The following is a 19484-nucleotide window of genomic DNA, read 5'->3' as shown; positions in this document are numbered from 1 at the left end:
GAACGTACAAAAGTAGGTACATAGATTAAATATACGAACCCCAAAAAGGGCAGAATATGGGCTCTTTAAACGACAGAAGATCCTGTCAGTCAATTGCAGACGTTTTGTCAACAAAGACCCGCGTCTCATCCGCTGCCACGGCTTGATTTTCTGCCATCAATCATTTTGTGTGCATAGGTGTCATTTTTCCATACAGAGGGTATTTCAATTTGGTGCAGGATCTTTGTAGCCTGCTGCCTCTGGAAACCAATCATAAAGAAGAGAGGAGTCCTGCTGAGTGAATTTGATTTCCATGCTGAAAAGGTTTTGTGCAGGCCCGTTTCTATTACAGCATCTCCTGTGTCGGCTCGCCCTGCAGCTGGCCAGCACTGTACAAACTGCTGATGTACATTGATGACTAGAGACAAAAGCTTCATGAGCAGACTGACTTAGAAGCGGTCGTAGGCCACGACATGACAGGACAACGGGGCAGATCAAAGCGCTGTGAGAGATCACCCAACTGACTGTCAAGAAATTAACCATCAAGGAGTCTGCCGAGCTAACGTAGCACGACTTCCGCCCTGCTGTTCTATTACATTACCGTTATTTAGAAATTCAGAGCCTGGGGTACAGACAGAGTTCACTTATGAAAGGACATGTATGTTTACATTAGGGGTCCAGAAATGCAGCATTTTCTCCAATCGATTCCTCGTCCTGTTGTTAAAGCGAGTACTTGAGGAACAGTTTGTCACTCTGCTTTGGTGTTCGCTTCATTGTTGTGAGTCTCTCCACTTGAAGTGTCACTGAGACATGTCTCACAAACTGCATGTTGCTGATCTTTCCCAGTTAAGACTCCCAACACTGCTGACATTTTCTTTCACTCTCAACCATGAAAACAAAATCAGTTTGCCCAGAAGGGGGAATACAAGCTTGGCAGCTTTAAAATGATGCCACACAACATGTAAACATCGGCTCCCAACATCGGTGTGAGGCACATTATTTTCCAAAAAGGGCCGATGTTTGTCTACAAAGGGATGTTATCGAGAGATGTTCAACCAGTACATCGATGCTTCCCTATTCAGTTCAAGCTGTTTTAAAAATGAATGGTTTTAGTGTAAATGTGTATACATACTGTATGTGCACCTGGGAATGGATGAAACTAAATCTGAACCCCCCACCACACCCTCCACTCCAGCACAACACAAATCTAACAAAGCTTAAAAAAGGAGTGCATTTGCACAGCCACCTGAACCACTGTGTTCTTCAATGTCTGAATGATCTCAGTACACTACAGCTTGGGTCTTTTCCAACACGGGTAATGTTTTGGATTCATTTAGCTCAGCAGGCGGAGGGCTCATTGTTAATGAATAGAGCCTGCAACTGAAAAGCTGCAGGCTCTGATCTAAACTGAGCTGGAGGGAAAACCAACAAGTGCTTCCTCCTTCCTTTCATGAGAAATGGCTGTCAGCAAAGTCAATTATCTGAGAGAGCAGCTTGTGGTCAACACCACAACACTGGGAGGCTAATGGACAGCCTGCATTCACTGTGAGTAGGCAGGGTTGGTCGGTACAGACATGGCCTTGGCGAGTCACACTCAAATATTTGGTTTGATATATGATGTGGTTACTCAGAGGCTGTTCTTCCATCATGAAAGCAGCAGCAAGCCTGGGTTCAAAAGAGTATTAGTCATCGCTGAGGTGTGTGTGTGAGAGGGGGGCAATGTCCAAAGAGAAAAAAGGGTACCAACAACTGCTGCAAACACACGCTTGATGGCCTTGGTTCAAACACAACAGCGCTCAGCAAGTTGAAGAGTGAATTCAATGAGTCACTGAGTAATGAAAGGGATGAATGTAACAACAATACAAAGGCTCAGGAGTTAGTTTAAAAAGCAGAAAGAGTAGCTACGACAGGGATCCACAAAAAACACTTTGATACTCTCTGTATACTTTGTAAATATTTATTCATCTATTGAAGATCTCATTTAACAGAAAGTCCCTTTTGTTCACAATGGATGTTTTGGACTCAGCTTAATTGCATCTCACACGTTTTTTGCAGTTAAAGTATCGATACTTCAAAACAATCTAATTGTGTTAAATGTTGCTTTAAGTCAACACTACTGCATTTTAGAGCCGACCAATTAATATGCCTGCCGATAATATCGACCGATATTAGCATATCAAGTGAATATCAGTATCGGCTAATTTTACCTCAGATATGCGCTGATATTGCTACATTTATTCACCAGTCAAATAGCATTTAATTTAACTTTCATTACATGACACTAGCAGTTCTCCTTCACCAGCAGAGGGAGCTATACAGATAGAACAAGCATCATCACGCTCCAGAATGTCGAGAGGTGATGCGAGTGTTTGATAACTGCATTTGAAGTATCAATGTTATAAATGTGTAGATCTATATTCATCTATCTAAAAATCGAAGATAGATCTAAGAAAGACATCGGCATCTGATAAAAAAAATGTTTAATATCGGCCCAAAAAATCCATATTGGTCAGGCCCTACTGCATTTTACTAGTTTCTAGATGTTGACATTATTAATCTGCAGGCAGCCAATCATGTTGAAGCTATAAAGTCAGTCAAACATTTGATCATGTGGCAGTTTATGTTGACTTCTCACCTTAGAAACAGAGGTTACATACCCTCCAGAATGAGACTAAACTTAAACACCACGGGTGCTGTGCAGACGTGCACTTAAACGAACAGCACTACACTTCTTAAAATGACAGTTATTAGTTTGAACCGTACAGTCAGGCTAGCACTGGATTTCTTGGATTAAAGGGATAGTTCGTCACATCAGCGACATGTTGAATAACCACACTTCCTGATACGTAAACCTATTCTCCAGAAATTCCTGGCCATTTCAGACAACGACTCACATCAGAGAAAAAAAAAAAAAAATGCATCTTTCTTCACTAATATGTTTTTGTCAACAAACCACAGCGCATTGACTTTGACAGATATGAAAGTGATCTGAAACTTCATGATGAAAATGATGTTTTACTTTCTGGTCTCTGCAATTGAAAATCCTAGGAACAAAAACAAGCTTTGTTGTAGCACATTTTCTATGCATATATTTGACCTGTGGGCTGACCAGATTCTCAAGCTTCTGAATGAAGTCACGCTCTAGTGTAATCACATCTGTTAAAGGATTAGGAATTTGAGTTGTGGAGAGGACAAGAGAGGATGACTTTGGGAGAAAATGAGAAAGTGAGCAAGACAGAAATTAATCAAGTAGACATACTGAAAGTGAGTCCATGAACCTGATACGGATGTGACAGAGTTGGAAACAAAGAGTGAACTTGTGACCACAGAGAGACCAAGACAGAAGAAAGGTGTCTGAATACTCTGAGAAATGGGTCGACTCTGCCTACCTGATACACTGTGTTGCTGGTAGTTATAAGAGTTGGGAATTGCACCGATTGGAAGAGAGTTTTTGGGATTCCCCGGCTGCGCTTCATCGTCATCCTCGCCGAAGTGGTGGACTTTTTCATACTTCTCCAAGTATCTGCAGAGGAGGAAGAAAAATAAACAGATGATCAGCCAACGCTTGCTTAGTTTGGAATTGTGCTCTACTTTCTTTCTATAGTGAGTGACAGAAGATTTGTAATTATGGAGGCACATTTTCTTTTCTTTGGAGAGCAGAAGGCTTAAAGTCTCTATGGTATAAACTCCTGACTAGTACAGTGTGATTCAGAATTGGAACAGTTTTAATCAACTAAACACAAAAATACTCAGGACTGGGAGCACTGGTAGCCTCACGGTTATGTTGCACGCCCCATTTACAGAGGCTGTAGTCCTCGTTGCAGCGGCTTGTGTTCAAATCTGACCTTGGTCCTCTACTGCATGTCCTCCTAACATTTCCTGTCTCTCTTCAGTTGTCTTATCCAATAAAAAGGCCCCAAAAACCAATTAAAAAAAAAAGACTTGAGACTAATAAATGTTGCCCATAATTAAAAAACAGTTCCCTTAAAGGCACCGCCTGTAGAGTCCACCACCAGGGGGCTCTCAATCAAAACAATAACAAACGATGACGTCGAGGCTGACGGGGGAATCATGGGAGTGATCCCCCGCTATTCTATCCCCCACCCCCGATGAAACCGAACTACGGGTTAGTCCAGACAAACTGACCTGAGGAAGAGAACATGTTGACAATGTTGACGATGTATCCGATTACAATTTACATGACGTTTTTAATCACAGCAGCACAAACAGCAACAGTACGGCAGCTTTCAGTAGCAGCTATCTTTGACGCACCATCTGGTGTTTCCATGCCAACAATAAACATTTTGTGTCTGTCTTGGCAGCCGCAAACAAGACAAGTCCTGTTACAACTATAAAATGAAGGATTTCGCTAGCTTTGATAACAAAAAATATATGTAACAAAGGGTTAGTCAAATTGTGTAAACATTTTAAAAAGTAAACATTTTAATTAAATTCTACATATTGTACCTTTAATAATAGACTCCACTGTTTCCTAGTGTAGCACAACAGCATGAGATATGACAGAATCACAGGCTGCTCATGTTTTTCTAAAACACTCATACTGAAAAGGAAAGCAATATATCCTGTTACTAACCTACATCATGGTTACAAGTCGACTGACTTGTTTACATTACTGGATTGCTTTACTTTCTGAACCCCATCAGGTCAGCGTCATGTTATCAGTTCTTTCTCGAGACAATACATTTGAATGCTTGGAAATCTTTAGAGAAAACAATTGCATCAATTCTATGGGTGAAAAAAAAAAATATTCCCTCAAAATATGCAACAATATGCAAAACACTTTTTTAAAATGATTCATCCTGAATAAAACGGATGCAAAGTACACAACACAGGGCAAAAGTTTCAGCCCTCTAACACACAGTGAAGGAGACCATTTACTGAATCAGCAGAAACTCACATCCACGTGAATAATAAAATGAATGTACAAGAGCAGTCAATGTGACCCTCGAGCAGCGCAAGTCAAAATGTCCTTCCTTCAATGAACAGCGAGCAAAAGTTGAATTGTTAGTGCAAAAGACGAGTTTTTTTCCTGAGCCAATCAGCACATCATCTGAAGGATGTTATTATTATTCTACAGCAACCGCGTCAAGCGAGACACGAGGGCTGTCATGATGCCAGAATTTAAAACTTTTATGCCATACTAGGAAGAATCAAAGGATATCGATACCTGTCACCGTGGCAACAATAGCATAAGTCCAAGCACTATTAGGTCATTTCTTGTTTTTAATAACCAAAAAATGAAAGCATGCCGACTCCTGCATGCTGTCTAAATGAGACAAATATATGGTTTTGCAGTGGCTGTGCAATTAAGACAGTGTCTGGACGTCATCCATCGACGGAGAATTGGAGGGAAAAGGCTGACAGACTCTCCCACACGGTCTGAATGCTCTGAGGAGCACAGAAACAGCAGATCAGCTGCACCTCAATATAAAACAGAAAACTGCTCAGGAACAGAGAGAAGCTGAAAGAGTGACAGGATGCTTTTACTAAACTGTGCATTCTGACTTTACAGCTTTAGTTTAAGGTTGCTCTCTCTAACTGGACGGAGCTCCCTCTGTAGAAAACACAGAGCCTGTTATGATTTCAAAGGTTCAAAAGTGAAAGAGTAGAGCATGACACACTTTAGCAATGAGCAATTCACAACAAGAGATAAGCAGACCGAGAAACAGTCTGTGTTTGCCAGTTTTTCTGACTATGCGAAGCAAAAATGTCTTTAAAATATGATCTACCCACACAAGAAGTTCAGAGTAGATTTTCATGCACTTTTCAGACTCTCATCCGATGGAATTCTCAATGGTGTATTTTGTGTTTTCAACACTAAATAAGCAAAAAAATTGAGGAAAAAAAAGATCTTTAAACTTTCATATTAATTCAAGTGTATCAGACTTAATGACTCATTTCAATGTTTTCTTATCAGGGAGGACCAGGAAGTCAGTGAACATATAATAACATCTAAAACAAATAAATATACGGGGTGTTTTGAATAAAAAGACTTCTTATCAGCAACACTCTGTCGTAGTCGGAACTAGTGAACTGGCTACAACACAAACAGCTGTGAGCTGACATCAAGCCAACAATACATCCTAAACCAAAAGCACTCACACTCGTACCCATAAGCACGCAACAAATATCAACGTAAGCTTTCTTGTATTTGATCAACATCTTATGATAATACTGAGAAGCCTGCCAGACGAACAACAACAACAACAACACTGACACACGCAGCAAAATACCTCAGCAGTGATAGCGTGGTGAAACCAGCATGTGCGGCTGTGAGTCACCAAGCGAGCGGCCGTTTCTGAATGAGGCCCCGCTTGTTCATCGTGGCCAAGGTAATCCCCCGTCCGCTGGCTGCCGGGTGACACGCTGGACTATAAATACACTCAGCCTTCATTTGTAGAGCAAGTGAGAAAGAGGGGGAGGGAGGGCGGGAGGAGTGTGTGAGAGAGAGCGGGAGAGATAGGCCCCCAGTCCCCCCCGACAGCGGCGTCATCAACCGCTGTCTGGGCACAGGCAACGAAAAAGGCTGAGGGGAAAAGACGGGTGGGGGCATGAGGTGCAGAGAGCAGGAGGGAGGAGGGTAAACTGCAGCTGCTCGTGTCTCCGCTTCCCCTTTTTTCACAGATGCATGATAAGGGGAACATCAATCCCCTCCTACTTGAGTAGAGCCACAGGGCGAGTAGAAACCACAGGGCTTTTATCATTTCACTACAACTGTTCAGGGAAATGTGTGTGTGTGTGTGTGTGTGTGTGTCAATGACAAATGTTTTCCCTCCAAAAAATAAAAAAGGAGCAATAGATGGGGAAACTAGGAAGGAAAGAGGGCTGATAAGCACAAAGAGGAGCTGCAAAAAAGCAACGGTCATGCTTTTTCATGTTATTTACGGTGTTGTGTGCAGACACTCCTGGCTTCAATTACTTCAAATGCACTCGTGTGTGTGCGTCAGTGTGTTGGAGTTGATTGCCCCCTGCTGGACTCGAGCAAAGACATGCAAACACACCCAAACAGAAATGTTTGCTGGGATTTAATGGAGCCGGCTGTCAGACACAGGCTGAGGAATGGTTTTGCTTTGTCAATGATCACAGGACTGCTTATTGATGCCAGAGCCAAATAAGAACACACTGCAAAGAGTTGGATGATTTACAGAAAACAAGAGCATTTGTTGCTTGAAAATAAACGTAAACTCACCACAGAGTTTAGTGCAAAGCATCTTTTTTAAAGGAATAATAGCTCATGGATGCTGACCCTGTGCCCTCTGATGGTATTCCTGTTAAGAGTCCAGTGCACACGGAGAGGTCAGCACTATTTAAGAAGCTGTGATTAAACAAGTCAAGTCTTTCATAGTTTGAAGCGTTTCTATTCCAGTTATCAGCCAGGCCATTCCTTAAGGTCCTGGTAGCTCGGTTGTTCGGGGTATTTCCTGAGTTCAAACCAGGATTTGTGCAGGTTGAGTCAACAGCACCAGCGGGATGATTGTCGATATGATTTTCTTGGACCAAGTCGACCTTCAGAATGATTGCTTGACAGCGTGAAGGTAGACTGTATCCTCGGAAATATACTCGATAACCACTCCGGGTCTGAGGTGTAAAAATGGTGAAAATGTAATCAACGGTCCAGACTTGCAGTGCCCAGTTCATACGATTGAATCCAGAAAAATAAACATCAGTCTGAATTCTGTGTGCCGTAAAGTGCTGAGTGATGCAACACATCAATTCAATGATTCTGATTCTTTTTAGCCGATACCGATAGTCACTAGATATGCTGATATCAGCTGATTTTATTGGCCAGATTCTAATCGTGATGTTTCTGAGCTTCAAAATATATTTATATCTTTGTTCATTTAACCAGGGGAAAAGATCTTTAGATTTCCTGTGATGAGATGAAGGTAGAGAGTTTATTTCTTTTGATATGGGCCAATATGAAAACTTTTTTTTTGACGATATTATACGAAAATGTTTAAGGAGATTCAAAAATGGTGTCATCACAGTTGAGAACACACGATGCAGCAGGAGCAGACCGTCTACTGTCGATCTAGTAGTTACTCCAAGTGTTACAAAACTTCAGAGGCTAGTTCTGATAATCTCAAAGTGACAGTAGCTCAAAAAAGAGGGAAAAGAAGAGAGCCGCACTTCTCTTCTGGTTTGTAAGTCAAGGTCTTATCTCCTGAAAGGTGACACCGCAGCAGAGCACATCAAAGTGTTGGGGTTCTACATGATTCAGGATTTACCTGCTACGATGCCCAGCCGTCCAGCCGGTTTTATCATCAATCATCATGCAACATTAAACATTTCAACAGTTGGCCACTCAAAGTCTATGTAAATACCCGAGCCAGTGGAACCTCGCAGGAGAAACACAAGAGTCATCACAAAGCCTTGTTCCCTAACAAAGATATGTTTAAACTGATATATTTAAAAAAATATCATGTAAATATTGACCTTGCCACGACACTGACCCTGCATTTTTTAAAGTCCTTATTTCATTATCTGTCACAAACACTGGCCACAAGTCTCCCAATATCTGCTCTGAAACTGATTATTATTAATCTCGGCTCTTCTCAGTCGATAGCATCTGGGACCGACAGTCCACAGCTGTGTGGGATTACCTGTATTGTTTTTAAATTATGCAGAATGCAGGTGGTGCAGGGCTGTTATTCTTATTATATGAAAACATTTAATCATGCTTTCATTTGCATTTGAAAAAAAAAAAAAAGACCTTCTGAGTCTTCCTGCAGTGACAGAAATAAATAATATCCATGACCATATCCCATTTTGTTCCCCCAAGATTGAGCTTAATAACATTACAGACAGTGTGGAGGAAATTAGACTTGTGTCAGCAGCAGAGAGCACTACGGCAAAGCTGATTGGCTGTTTATAAGCTCCCCACACACACACACACACAAGTTTCTCTTCTTTTCCCAAAATGTCAGACACACACTGCTGGACTTCATCTGAGGAATACACTGATCTGTAGGACTTGGAATAGACTCGACCAACATGACCCAGCTATGTATAAAATCCACTTAGCAAGTCGAGCCATTCTTTCTCTGCTGAAGAGCTGCAGCCCCCCCCCCCCCCCCCCCCCCCCGAAAAACACCCAGAGCCAACATTTCAACCACATCATGTGTCTAATGAAGTGGAAAAGCTCACTTCTAGGTTCAGTGTCAAGTACAAGGCAGATGTGTCCGTCTGCTAGTTAGCATGGAGACTGAGAGACAGAGATTAGGCTATCAGTGGCATCCAACAGGGCAGGAGGGCAGGTCAGGTTACAGACAGACAAGAAACACAAAGTCTCAAGAGCCGTCAGATGGCATTTTGAGATAGTTGCGTTTACTCTACCGCTCTTTCATTATGCTGTATAAAAGGCAGGATCAGACTGTCTGCTCCACACAGCCTCGTCTTTATCCACAAGCGCTCGTCGTCAGAGCATCTCTACAGTCTGAGCAGCAGCTCGGGCGAGGCGGGGGAATACAAACTAAAGCGAGCCAGATCAAAGGCCACTTCATCCAGATGTTTCAGATGTGTATCGACAGACGCAGGAAGCAGAGCAGGACCAACAAGCATGATAGTACCAAGGATAATCTCATAACCAGGTGTGGAGAATAACACCGGGGCGAGCAGCAAAAGTTAGTGATATGACTCTGTGGTGAACACTGAGCGGTGGTTTAGTCATTTGTTTATCAGTAGAAAATATCACATTTTGATCTTTATTGAAATGCCTCGTGTGCCAGAAACTGCAATTGTTTGACAAGACTGTTAAAGAGAGTCTGACACCTGCTTACATCTATAAATATATCAGTCACAGGCTGAAAGATTCTGCAACGAATGAGCATCTTTCGTCACCTTTTTTTTTTATTTTATTTTTTTTAACAAAACTACAAATAGATTCATGTTGAGATTATTTTCCATTCTGCTTCTGGCGAATTTCTTTTTTTAACAAAACAGCCTAACACTGAAGCAGCTTTTGTCCATAGCTGCCCTCCTGCGTTTAGGGGTTTGAACTCTTAATGATAGCTGGGTTAGCATTTAGCGCTAGCAGAGTGCAGGTAAGGCATTCCCTTTTTTTGCAAGCTGTCACTGGAGCGAGCTCCTGCTGCGCTCACAACAACAACTCCCTGTCCAGAAAGTGTACCACTATCTTTTTTTTAAGTTGGACATGCTTACAGCAGTCCTTACGTGTGCCTTGTGGTGAGCCCCCTCCATGTTTACTATCTACCAAGTTGGCTGCTTCCTGTTGACGAGAGATCGTCTTTTTTTTTTATACTTTATTAATCCCTGAGGGAAATTCAGTTTTACACTCAATAACAGAGACATACTCCTAACACACATAGGCCCAAAATACATACATGCACAAACAGGACATGGATTAGTGAAGTGATGGCGGCTACACAGGGAGAAAGCCAGAGCTGTTGGGGGTTGGGTGCTTTGCTCAAAGGCACATCGGCAGTAGTCAGTAAGTGTCCCAGCACCTCTACAGCTATCACACCATCTTCCGTTCTTTGGTCAGCACTTGAACCAGCGACCCTCTGGTTCCCAACCCAAGTCCCTACAGACTGCCAACTCTCAACTTTTTGGGTCATACCAATTTTCCCAAAATGTAACTCGACACTTTGCCACAATCTTCTTCATATATTAGATGTGTGATCATGTCGTAACTACAAGATGAGAAAGAGAATGACTGGCGACAGCTCTGGGTGGGATTTATGACCACCTCAAACCAAAAGGAGCGATATGGCTGGAACAAACCCCCAAACAAAAGAAACCGCTAAAAACATAATTCTGTTAAGTTAAAAAATGTCTGACAGTGAAATTGCTTTTAAGTCGCTTGGTGCAAGTCTGACATAAATCAGATGTAAATGACCTGAATGATGTCATATTTAAGTCAGATTTCTACAAAGAGAGGGACACTTACTGCAGATTTTGGCACAGCTGACTTTACTTTGTACAAAGCACATAACAGATGACTGTTTGTTTTTTTCAGAGGCCTTCAAAATAAAGATGTACCAACAGTGATAATACAGGGCCAATACAGATGTTTTGAATAACGACTCAGTTCACTGCCAGTTCTGATACAGATGTTTTTTTTTCCATTACCTGGTTATAATTCCCGAAGTCTGTTTTTCAAATGAGCCATGACATTTGATTTATTTAACATGCCATTAGTAATCCATCCTCTTCAAACACAACACGAACACGTCTTACAGCATGATGCTGAACTTTCCCAGAGGCGGAGTAAGACTCAACACTGCCGATATTTTCTGTCATGTTTGACGATGGAAACAAAATCAGCGTTTGTCCGACAGGTGACTTCTTCTGCCCCACTTCTCTGAATCAGCAGTTGGGTAACTAGCGTGCATGCTTCAAATTAATGCAACCCAACATCGGCTGTTGACACTGATGCATGACAGATTATTTGCTGATGAGCCAATGTTTGTCTACAGGCCTGATATCGGCCAATAACGATGTTCAGCTGATGCATCGGTGCATCCTTATTTCAAATATTTGTAAGACATCCATTTTCTCTTATTTAATGTCTGTTTGTATCAAACTGCTGCTGGTAGGTTACATGTATATGATCCAGTCCAAAGTCATTTTCTTTCTTCTCTTCATATACAGTAACCTGAAAGGTTGTCAGATTTGATGGAGGAACTCACCTAGTGTTGCTTAATATGCAAAAAGGGGCCCAGCAAGCTCGATATGGTAATATTTGACATTTTACGTGAAACACCAGGGTTGAAATACCATTCTCTGTAATCCACTTGTAGCTGGCTGCAAAATGGAGGGGAAAAAACGTGTGCCATAGCATTCACATGACTCCTAAATTACAGCCTAATTGCAGCTGGGGTCATGGGAATTCATGGCCCCCAAAGTGGCCTCACGTGCCGGTAACAGTTGAGAAACACAACTACAACACCTCGTACAGCGCTGGCAGAGGGTTAATATTGAAATGTGACACATTCAAATATGGACTGGAATGAGTAAATCTGATTGCACCTGCTTCTGTACGCCGCAGACAGTTAGGGTGACAGATGACGGCGCGGTGTAATCATTTTGCTGTGCAGGAAGCAGCACGTTCAACTGCTAAAAAAAAAAAAAAAGCAGATTACTTTGTGGAGGATTCAGCAGGAACAGGTATATTCAAAAGCGGGTTTCAGTTTCTGTAATCACAGTGGATGGCAGAACTAAAAGTCTAACATGCTCATTATACAGCACGGGTCAAAAGGTAAAACTGGTCTGGATTTTACTGGGACGAAATCTGATCAAAATACCTTTAATAGATCGTTGATCATGACAAAGTTTTCGATTAATATTTCTCCTATGCATATCCTTTCTTTTACAAATCATGTGTACAAACCTCCTCAGGACAACAGATAACAGATATGAGCGGGTACAGAATGTAGTGAGTGCTTCCTAGATGTCTGTGCCCACTGGGCCTGATTTCCTCCCAATGGAGATGCAGCGGGGAGGTCAAACTGAGGTTGAACATGGGTATCTGTCACCTGACTTGGCGTCTGTGTTCAAAGAGTTTCAGTTTTGGGAAAGAAGTCACCGGCTGTAGCAAACACCGGAGGCCCGGTTTCACACACTCCTTTCATTCACTCTCAAATTACAGCGTCCGTGTAGACGGTAAGGATGGTGTTTTGGTATTTTTCAAAAACAGGACTCCTTTCCTTTATGGAAGAGTTCAACACAAACCACTCCCACATCACATGAAAGAACCAATGGAAGAGGAAAAGTGTGGAGATGTGAAGCAGTTATTGACTCAGAATCATTCAAATCAGTGCAGAGAGAGTGAAGAGACTCTGAACCCATCCCACTGGAACACAGTGCCCAGCTGTAGCACTCTGATCTATGTTGCATTAAAGAACTTTAAAAAGGAAAACAATGTGATTTCTTAGTTGGAATTCTGTTCAATAAATTTCCTTAATTCTTCCGAATTTCAGGACGAGGCTTTTTCCACGTTCATGATTTTATTCAACACTTGCGTTTTTTGGCAACATCTTACTGTACATCTCCACAAATCAATAATTCTCCCACTCTCACGCCTGAAGACCTCATTCAAATGTTTTCCTTTTTCTTTTTTTTTTTTTTTGCTTCAGTCTCATTAATAAAGCCAAAAACAGAGCAGCTCTGCCCTCAGTGTGTCAGTGGGATTTGCTGCCAGAGCTTTGATCCAGACTGTGAATCCTTCCTCCCTCCAAGCTGAAATAAAATCAGCACCATTGGTAGGACTGATGTCAAAGCGGAGCTTCAACAAGTTGAAAATGAGCTGGAAAACTGTTCCTGGCAAGCGTTGCTCACTTATGACGGAGTGACATTCAGATATCAAACACACAGCAGCAGGAACTGGCAGTGAACTTTCAGCGCCGCTTATTACTCGGCTCGGAGTGGAGAGTGCTGATCGGTGAGAGACGCATCGCGGTTAACTGTTTCATTCAGACGGGGAAACTTGGTCAACGCAGAGAAAATCCTGTATAAGAAGAGACACAGGTGGGACTGATTGCTGCAGAAATGGGGTCCTAAATAAATCATTTCAACCCAGTCCTGTAAAAGAAAAGGATCAGGACTCAACACAGGAGACAAGTCAACTTAAAGTTGGGCAAATAAACCGCTTAAACCACTGCAATCCAAATGGTCAACCAGTGTCTACTTTAGGGTAGATACGGTACTTGATTTCTCAACTTGGAAGTAAAACTTTAAAGATACTGATACCGTTTTTAAACATCAAAAGTACATCAGGACAGCACGCCAAATCGACTCGCTTCCTTTTTTTTCCCCGAGCAACAAAAAGAGACAAAGGGTTGATTTGGTGTGCTGTCCTGAAATACTTCTGATATATTTTTGAGAATTCATCAGCATCCATACAAGTTACTGAGGGTGTTTTATTTCCATTACCTTTTTAAACTCCACAGCAACAATAAATAGAAGTCCCAGGCCCCACAGATTGGGGAAGTTCTTGTTTTGAATTAACAAAAATGGCGGCAAACACCTGCTCACTGTTTAAATTGCATAGACATTGTCAATGCTGCACCCCCTCCTTTGCTCTTGGTTAAAAATATGACTGACGACTCATAGTTTAAGATTAAATGCTTTTTGGAAACTACAGATCATCAGAATAAACGGAGTGTATTGCTTCTAAGTCTAAAAATGTCCCTAACTTTAGTCTTCATTGGTAGTTTTTGTCTAAGAAAACTCATTTCAAATGCTCCATATCTCTAGAATATTTACATCTCAGGTCAATACCACAAGGAATGCTAGAACTGGTGATGTGACATCTAATAGGAAATACTAATTGTGTACATGAGTGTCCATTAGTTCTTGGTTGTAAGCAAACAAAACAATGTGGGTGTCTACTGTATAATAAGTCTGAGTGCAGACATACCAACATGATATTTGTTAACCATGCAATAGTTATTTGAACTTTGTACATGCTTTGATTTGGGGGATGTGATCATATCATTTCTGCAGGCAGTGTTAAAGGGCCTTCTCACAGTTTCATGTCAAGAAGAAGCATGCTGCCTAGTGCCTACACTGGTTAGTTACTGTGATTCCATTCTAGGAGTATCTTCAAATGTTTTACATCTGTAGAATCTGAACGACTTTAACGCAAGATTTGTACGTATGTAAGTTACACTCCAGCATTTACAGCTTCTTACACTAGATCAATTTAAACAAAAGTTTATGCAAACAACACGTTGATGCTGCCAGGTCACACTTGCTCCCCAAAGTAATGACAACATCGACCAAAGTGCAACTTGATGATGCAAAACGAAGACGCCTTCGCTTTGGGCTGCAACAATAAAGCATGCCATTACTGTTATACCTTTTATTTACGGCCAATCTAAACATTGCTGTGACATAATTACCTGTTCTGTTCTAAAGGTTTTAAAGGCCACAGCACAAGAAAGAAAAAAAACAAAACAATGGGCCACATGACTTTCTCATTAAGTGATACATGATGTCCAAACATCACCCACAGCTATAAATCATTCGAGTTGTCAGAAAATGCAAAACAAAAAAGGCGCACAAACCGCTTAGAATTATCCAAGCAGCTCGGGGGTCGCAGTTGGACATTTGACTGGATAATAAAAGCTTAACACCTGATATTAACAAACATCCAGCCAGCTTAAGTGTCCTAGAGTGAGACACTGAAGCACATAGCCAACCGTGTTACTGGCAATGACCCTTGAACTCCCCGCATGAGGGCAAAATGAACATTTCCCTCCCACAGTGATGACATTATAAACCCACTAACGCCTAATTCATTCTATCACACTCTGTCATCAAAAAAAAAAAAAACAAGCAGCAAGAGGGGAGGCGAGGATAGTCTGTGTATCTAGCTGAGGCAGGACAAGTGTGTCCGCCTGCTGCCTCTGACGTCCACTACACAGAACTGCCTTAGATAAACTTTACAAAGTAGCTCCAACCGCTGTTGCGACACAAGTGTGATAGTCAGCACATCGGCTCGGTTTATTGGCCTCCTTTGCTCATCCACAGGTGAAAACTTTCAGGGGAGTAGATCATTCCTCTTAGAAAACATGATGCTTATGGCTCTATATAGTCTCCCGCTTCATCTTGCCATCTGCGAGTAATACATTATCCACCTGCTGGTATCTATAAACCACCATCTGACACAAGTTAATCAGCCAAAGTGTCGCTTCTTTGAATTAATGTTGCGGCTCAACCAATCAGATTGTCAGTTCACTTTCTTTCTGTGACATATATTTCAGGTAATCTCAAAACTAAGCCTGGTAGGAAAACAGAGTTCTGTATTTTTTTTTAACTGAGCGTTATGTGAATTTCCCATTCAAATAATGTCACATGAACGCAACACCTGTGCCCAACAGCACCTTCAACTCAAAGACCAGGCTAAAACAAGAGACTTGTCTGCAAACAGAGCTTCCAAGAAGACCATTTCACCAAAACACACGATCTCCTGCTTCAGAGAAAGGGTTTTACAAAAGTATTGACCCCTAAACGTGAAGCCGGTGTGGTACTCAGGAAGTCCTCAAATGACAGCAGCAGCAGCGCTGCAGAGCCTACAGTACATGTGGCTCAGATGTGTCCATGGTTATCCGTGAACTTTTCAGGAGCTTTTGAGTCTCAATAAACAAAACCAGCTGCAACGCCTCAACAGATTGCTTTAAAAAGGGGAGCTTTGCACATTTCAAAAAATAATCAACTACTGCTTATGATATCAACAAAGGCCCGCAGTGCAATATCAATGAGAGTTTACAACCGTTTTTTTTTTTTTTTTTTTCTGCTACAGAGGTGTAATCCCCTGCAGGCAGGTGCTAGTTAAGGGAACAATCGTTGAATGATGTAGGGGGAGAGAGAGAGAAAAGGACAACACAGAAAGCAGCAACAACCAAAAAAAAAAGCCCCACAAATGCCAGCTGTTGGGGAGAGCTGCGTTTACACCAGACTCCCATCACCGGCAGCTGACTGTGTTGAGACTTGGAGGCTTGAATGCTGCACACATTTCAGCACCCTGAGCGGCTTAATTATTAGAGCTATATCAAAACTCAACACCCCTGTGGCTCTACCATTTCCAGGCCATCATTCCTTTATGGCTAAGGTCCAAGTGTTGTTCTCCAAAACTATGTGCCAAACTTAAAATACTTGGAGACATATTTGGGTATTTTTGTACAATAAAGCAGACTTTTTTTTCTTATGTAGAATAGGCAAGTGGATTTATATCTAGCACCTAAAGGCGAAGGTACACACTATAGAGCTTGCTTTGTTTGTCACAGTAGTGTAGCAGTGCTGCTTCCTCGCTGAGAGGAGCCCAGATCCTGCTGACTGCATCTTCACGTTTGTAAACACTTCCCACATGCTACCTGAGAGGCACACAGCTGCACCAGGCTACTTACCGAAGGTAGTACTGTTTTAAAGCAAACGCAGCGTTGGAACAACTCCTTGGAAAGTTGAACTCGTCCCCAAGTTCAATCCATTGGTTTTTGTCTGACACCTAAAAAAAAAAGGAGGAAAAACGAGAGTTGGTGAGGAGATAAGACACAACAAGAAAAAGAGCGGTTACACTTACAACCATCTGGTCTGCTACAAGTTCTCAATGAAGCAATACCACTAATCAATAACTTTCACTAACAACTAAATATACGGAAAAACACAAAAGGTTTATAAGGCACAGCATTTAGTTAAACAATATTTAATTAGCTAGCGAGCATATTTACATTTGTCACATCTGTGAGTACAAACTGGCTGATTCCCTTTAGGATACTATGGTTACTGTGAAGGCTAGTTAGCACTGCAGCTAACGAGCTAAGTTGACTTTTACATTTTGTTGTTAAAAGCTAACGTGGCTAACGTTTCGCCAAAGTGTGTCAAAAACACAAAGTGCTGGAGTTTGAGTCGTCTGAATTGTGAGTCGCTTTGTATACCGTTCACAGTGTTCACTACATGGGCCTGCTGTGAGGCCTACATTTTGTGAGCAGCCATGAAGCCGAAGAAAGATGGCTAATGGGGAGAAAGAAACACGAAGCTTCCCCCCCGGTAAAACTGCCGGTAAAAAAAAGCCCGGGAGAGCCGCCGTGCAATCCGCGGTGTTTCCTCCAGGCCGGGCTCCGTGCCGCCGGGGCTCCGGGGCCGGTAATCGATGTTAAACGTGCCCGCTAATTTTGAGTCGCTCCAACTGCACTCTGACTCTCAATTCAAAGCACACAACAACACAAGCCTCCACATTGCATAGAGATACATGGAAAACTAGCACAAGGCCAACATCGACCCACTAACGCTGTTCTGGAGGATTACACTTGTCCCGGGGAACCCACACGGAGTTGTGGAGTGGTCCACGGAGCAGTCCACACAGAGCAGAGTGTGCAGGAAAAAACACTTTTAGTTCCCACTCACCTTAGCAAATCCACCTAAAGAGACGACTCTGATATAGAGAGCATTCAGATCCAGCTCTTTCCCACCCACGAAAGGAATCTTCTTGAACGGCGATCTAAAGGGATAACACAAGAAATAGACGCACACATGTTTAAATAACACTTTGAGGTAACTCGCAGTCACATGCAATTAAGATTTAAAGTTATATTTCCTGGTAATAAAGACGACCGAATCTCACCCTCTGCTTTGGTGAAATTGCCGCAGCTCGTCCAGGAAAGCCTGTCCTTTCCTTCGCTGATCTAGTAGATTTTTCCCCGTCGAATTTGCCATTGTTTTTGCATGCAAAAACGGTTAAACCCCACTTCAGTCGCTTCTTAAGACACCAAGGATCCCATACTCCGCCGGCGCTCAGTCATTCGCGAAGCTGAGTGTTTAAAAAGTTAAAGAAATAGCTGATAGCAAGAAGAGCGGCAGCTCGCTAATAAAGACTGATGCACACTGAAAGCAAGCCCGATTCAACCCCGGACTAAGTTCCAACGAACAGTCACAAATACGACCGATTTACCGGCAGATTAGAAACGCCATGGCTGGATGTGTAGAATAAATGCTTTTGGTCGCGGTTGTATTCGTTTGGAGTGGTTTGACAGTGTGTTACGGACGCAGCTCCGAGGCTATCGCGCACACTGTAGAGCGGCAGAGGGATCCAGTTCTCAGACAAAAAGATGTGAAGGCCGCGGAGCCGGGCCTGCCATGCGTGCAGCGCCCTCTGTGGTCACAGCCGGCACTGCACCGTCCAGGGCAGAGCGGCTGCTGGAACAATAGAGACTGTTTTCTTTTTTAGGGACCGTCTGACAACTCGCCTCTGTTTGGAAAACGGGTCAGGAGGTACTTGGAAATGTCCCGTGGGGGGAGGGGATAACACTAATTAACATAGCTCCCTTGTTATCCAAACAGGCGTGAAATGGAGGTAACTATATATTTTACACATTTATACTATTTTTCAAAAATTGACATAAAGTCTCAGTGTGTAACCGGTTTCAAATAAGGATCTTCTAAACATTGATCTTATTTAAGTCCTAATAGGATATTTTCATTGATAATAAAACTATATTCACCCATTAATATTTCATATTCATACAAATACAGCTGCAGTATTTAAAAAAAAAACTATGTGAAACAAAACATACCATGAAATCATATAGCCTACTCCATACATTTATTTTAAAGGTATACGGGTAATCTTTATTTCCCAACGCAGTAATTCCAGACAATGTAGAAGAAAATAAGCTAGTTCAGAAAAACAGGGTCTTTTTAAAAGTGGTTATTGACATTGATGTTTTTGGTGTCATATTTAACAGTAATAAGGAGGGATTTGGTTCATTTTTTAAACGTGAAACAAACAGCGTACTGTAATGTGGATTTGTATTTTATTGTGTCAAATAAAAATCATTTGGGGGATAATTCAGGCAACAAGTTGCGTGTATTGGTAAAATGCCAATTTGTATACCTAACTCGTTTAGTGCCAAGACATCACAAACTGCAAAAACTATTCGCCTAAATACCGTTTAGAATAATTTGTCAAACTTGTTGGTGATTCACATGTGGTCACTTCAGTCTTTCTTTTTTTTTTTTAAACG

At 42.0% G+C, this 19484-nt stretch overlaps 1 protein-coding gene across 1 annotated transcript in view; it reads right to left on the bottom strand.

Annotated features, from left to right (window-relative positions):
• Nucleotides 1-18585, bottom strand: part of arid2 (AT-rich interactive domain 2) — a 40261-nt gene extending 21676 nt beyond the window's left edge. Inside the window, exons 1-4 of the mRNA XM_020651706.3 lie at nt 18086-18585; nt 17869-17962; nt 16872-16969; nt 3369-3502 (exon numbers count right to left, since the gene is read on the bottom strand). Of these exons, the coding sequence (XP_020507362.3) occupies nt 3369-3502; nt 16872-16969; nt 17869-17962; nt 18086-18177 (418 nt within the window). The 5' untranslated portion in view covers nt 18178-18585. The remainder of the gene's footprint in view (nt 1-3368; nt 3503-16871; nt 16970-17868; nt 17963-18085) is intronic.
• Between the last annotated feature and the right edge of the window lie 899 nt (nt 18586-19484).

The sequence above is a fragment of the Labrus bergylta genome, chromosome 23, assembly GCF_963930695.1.
Source record: "Labrus bergylta chromosome 23, fLabBer1.1, whole genome shotgun sequence".
NCBI classification, from domain to species: domain Eukaryota; kingdom Metazoa; phylum Chordata; class Actinopteri; order Labriformes; family Labridae; genus Labrus; species Labrus bergylta.
The sequence above is the reverse complement of the archived record's forward strand: the minus strand, read 5'-3'. Positions and strand labels throughout refer to the sequence as shown.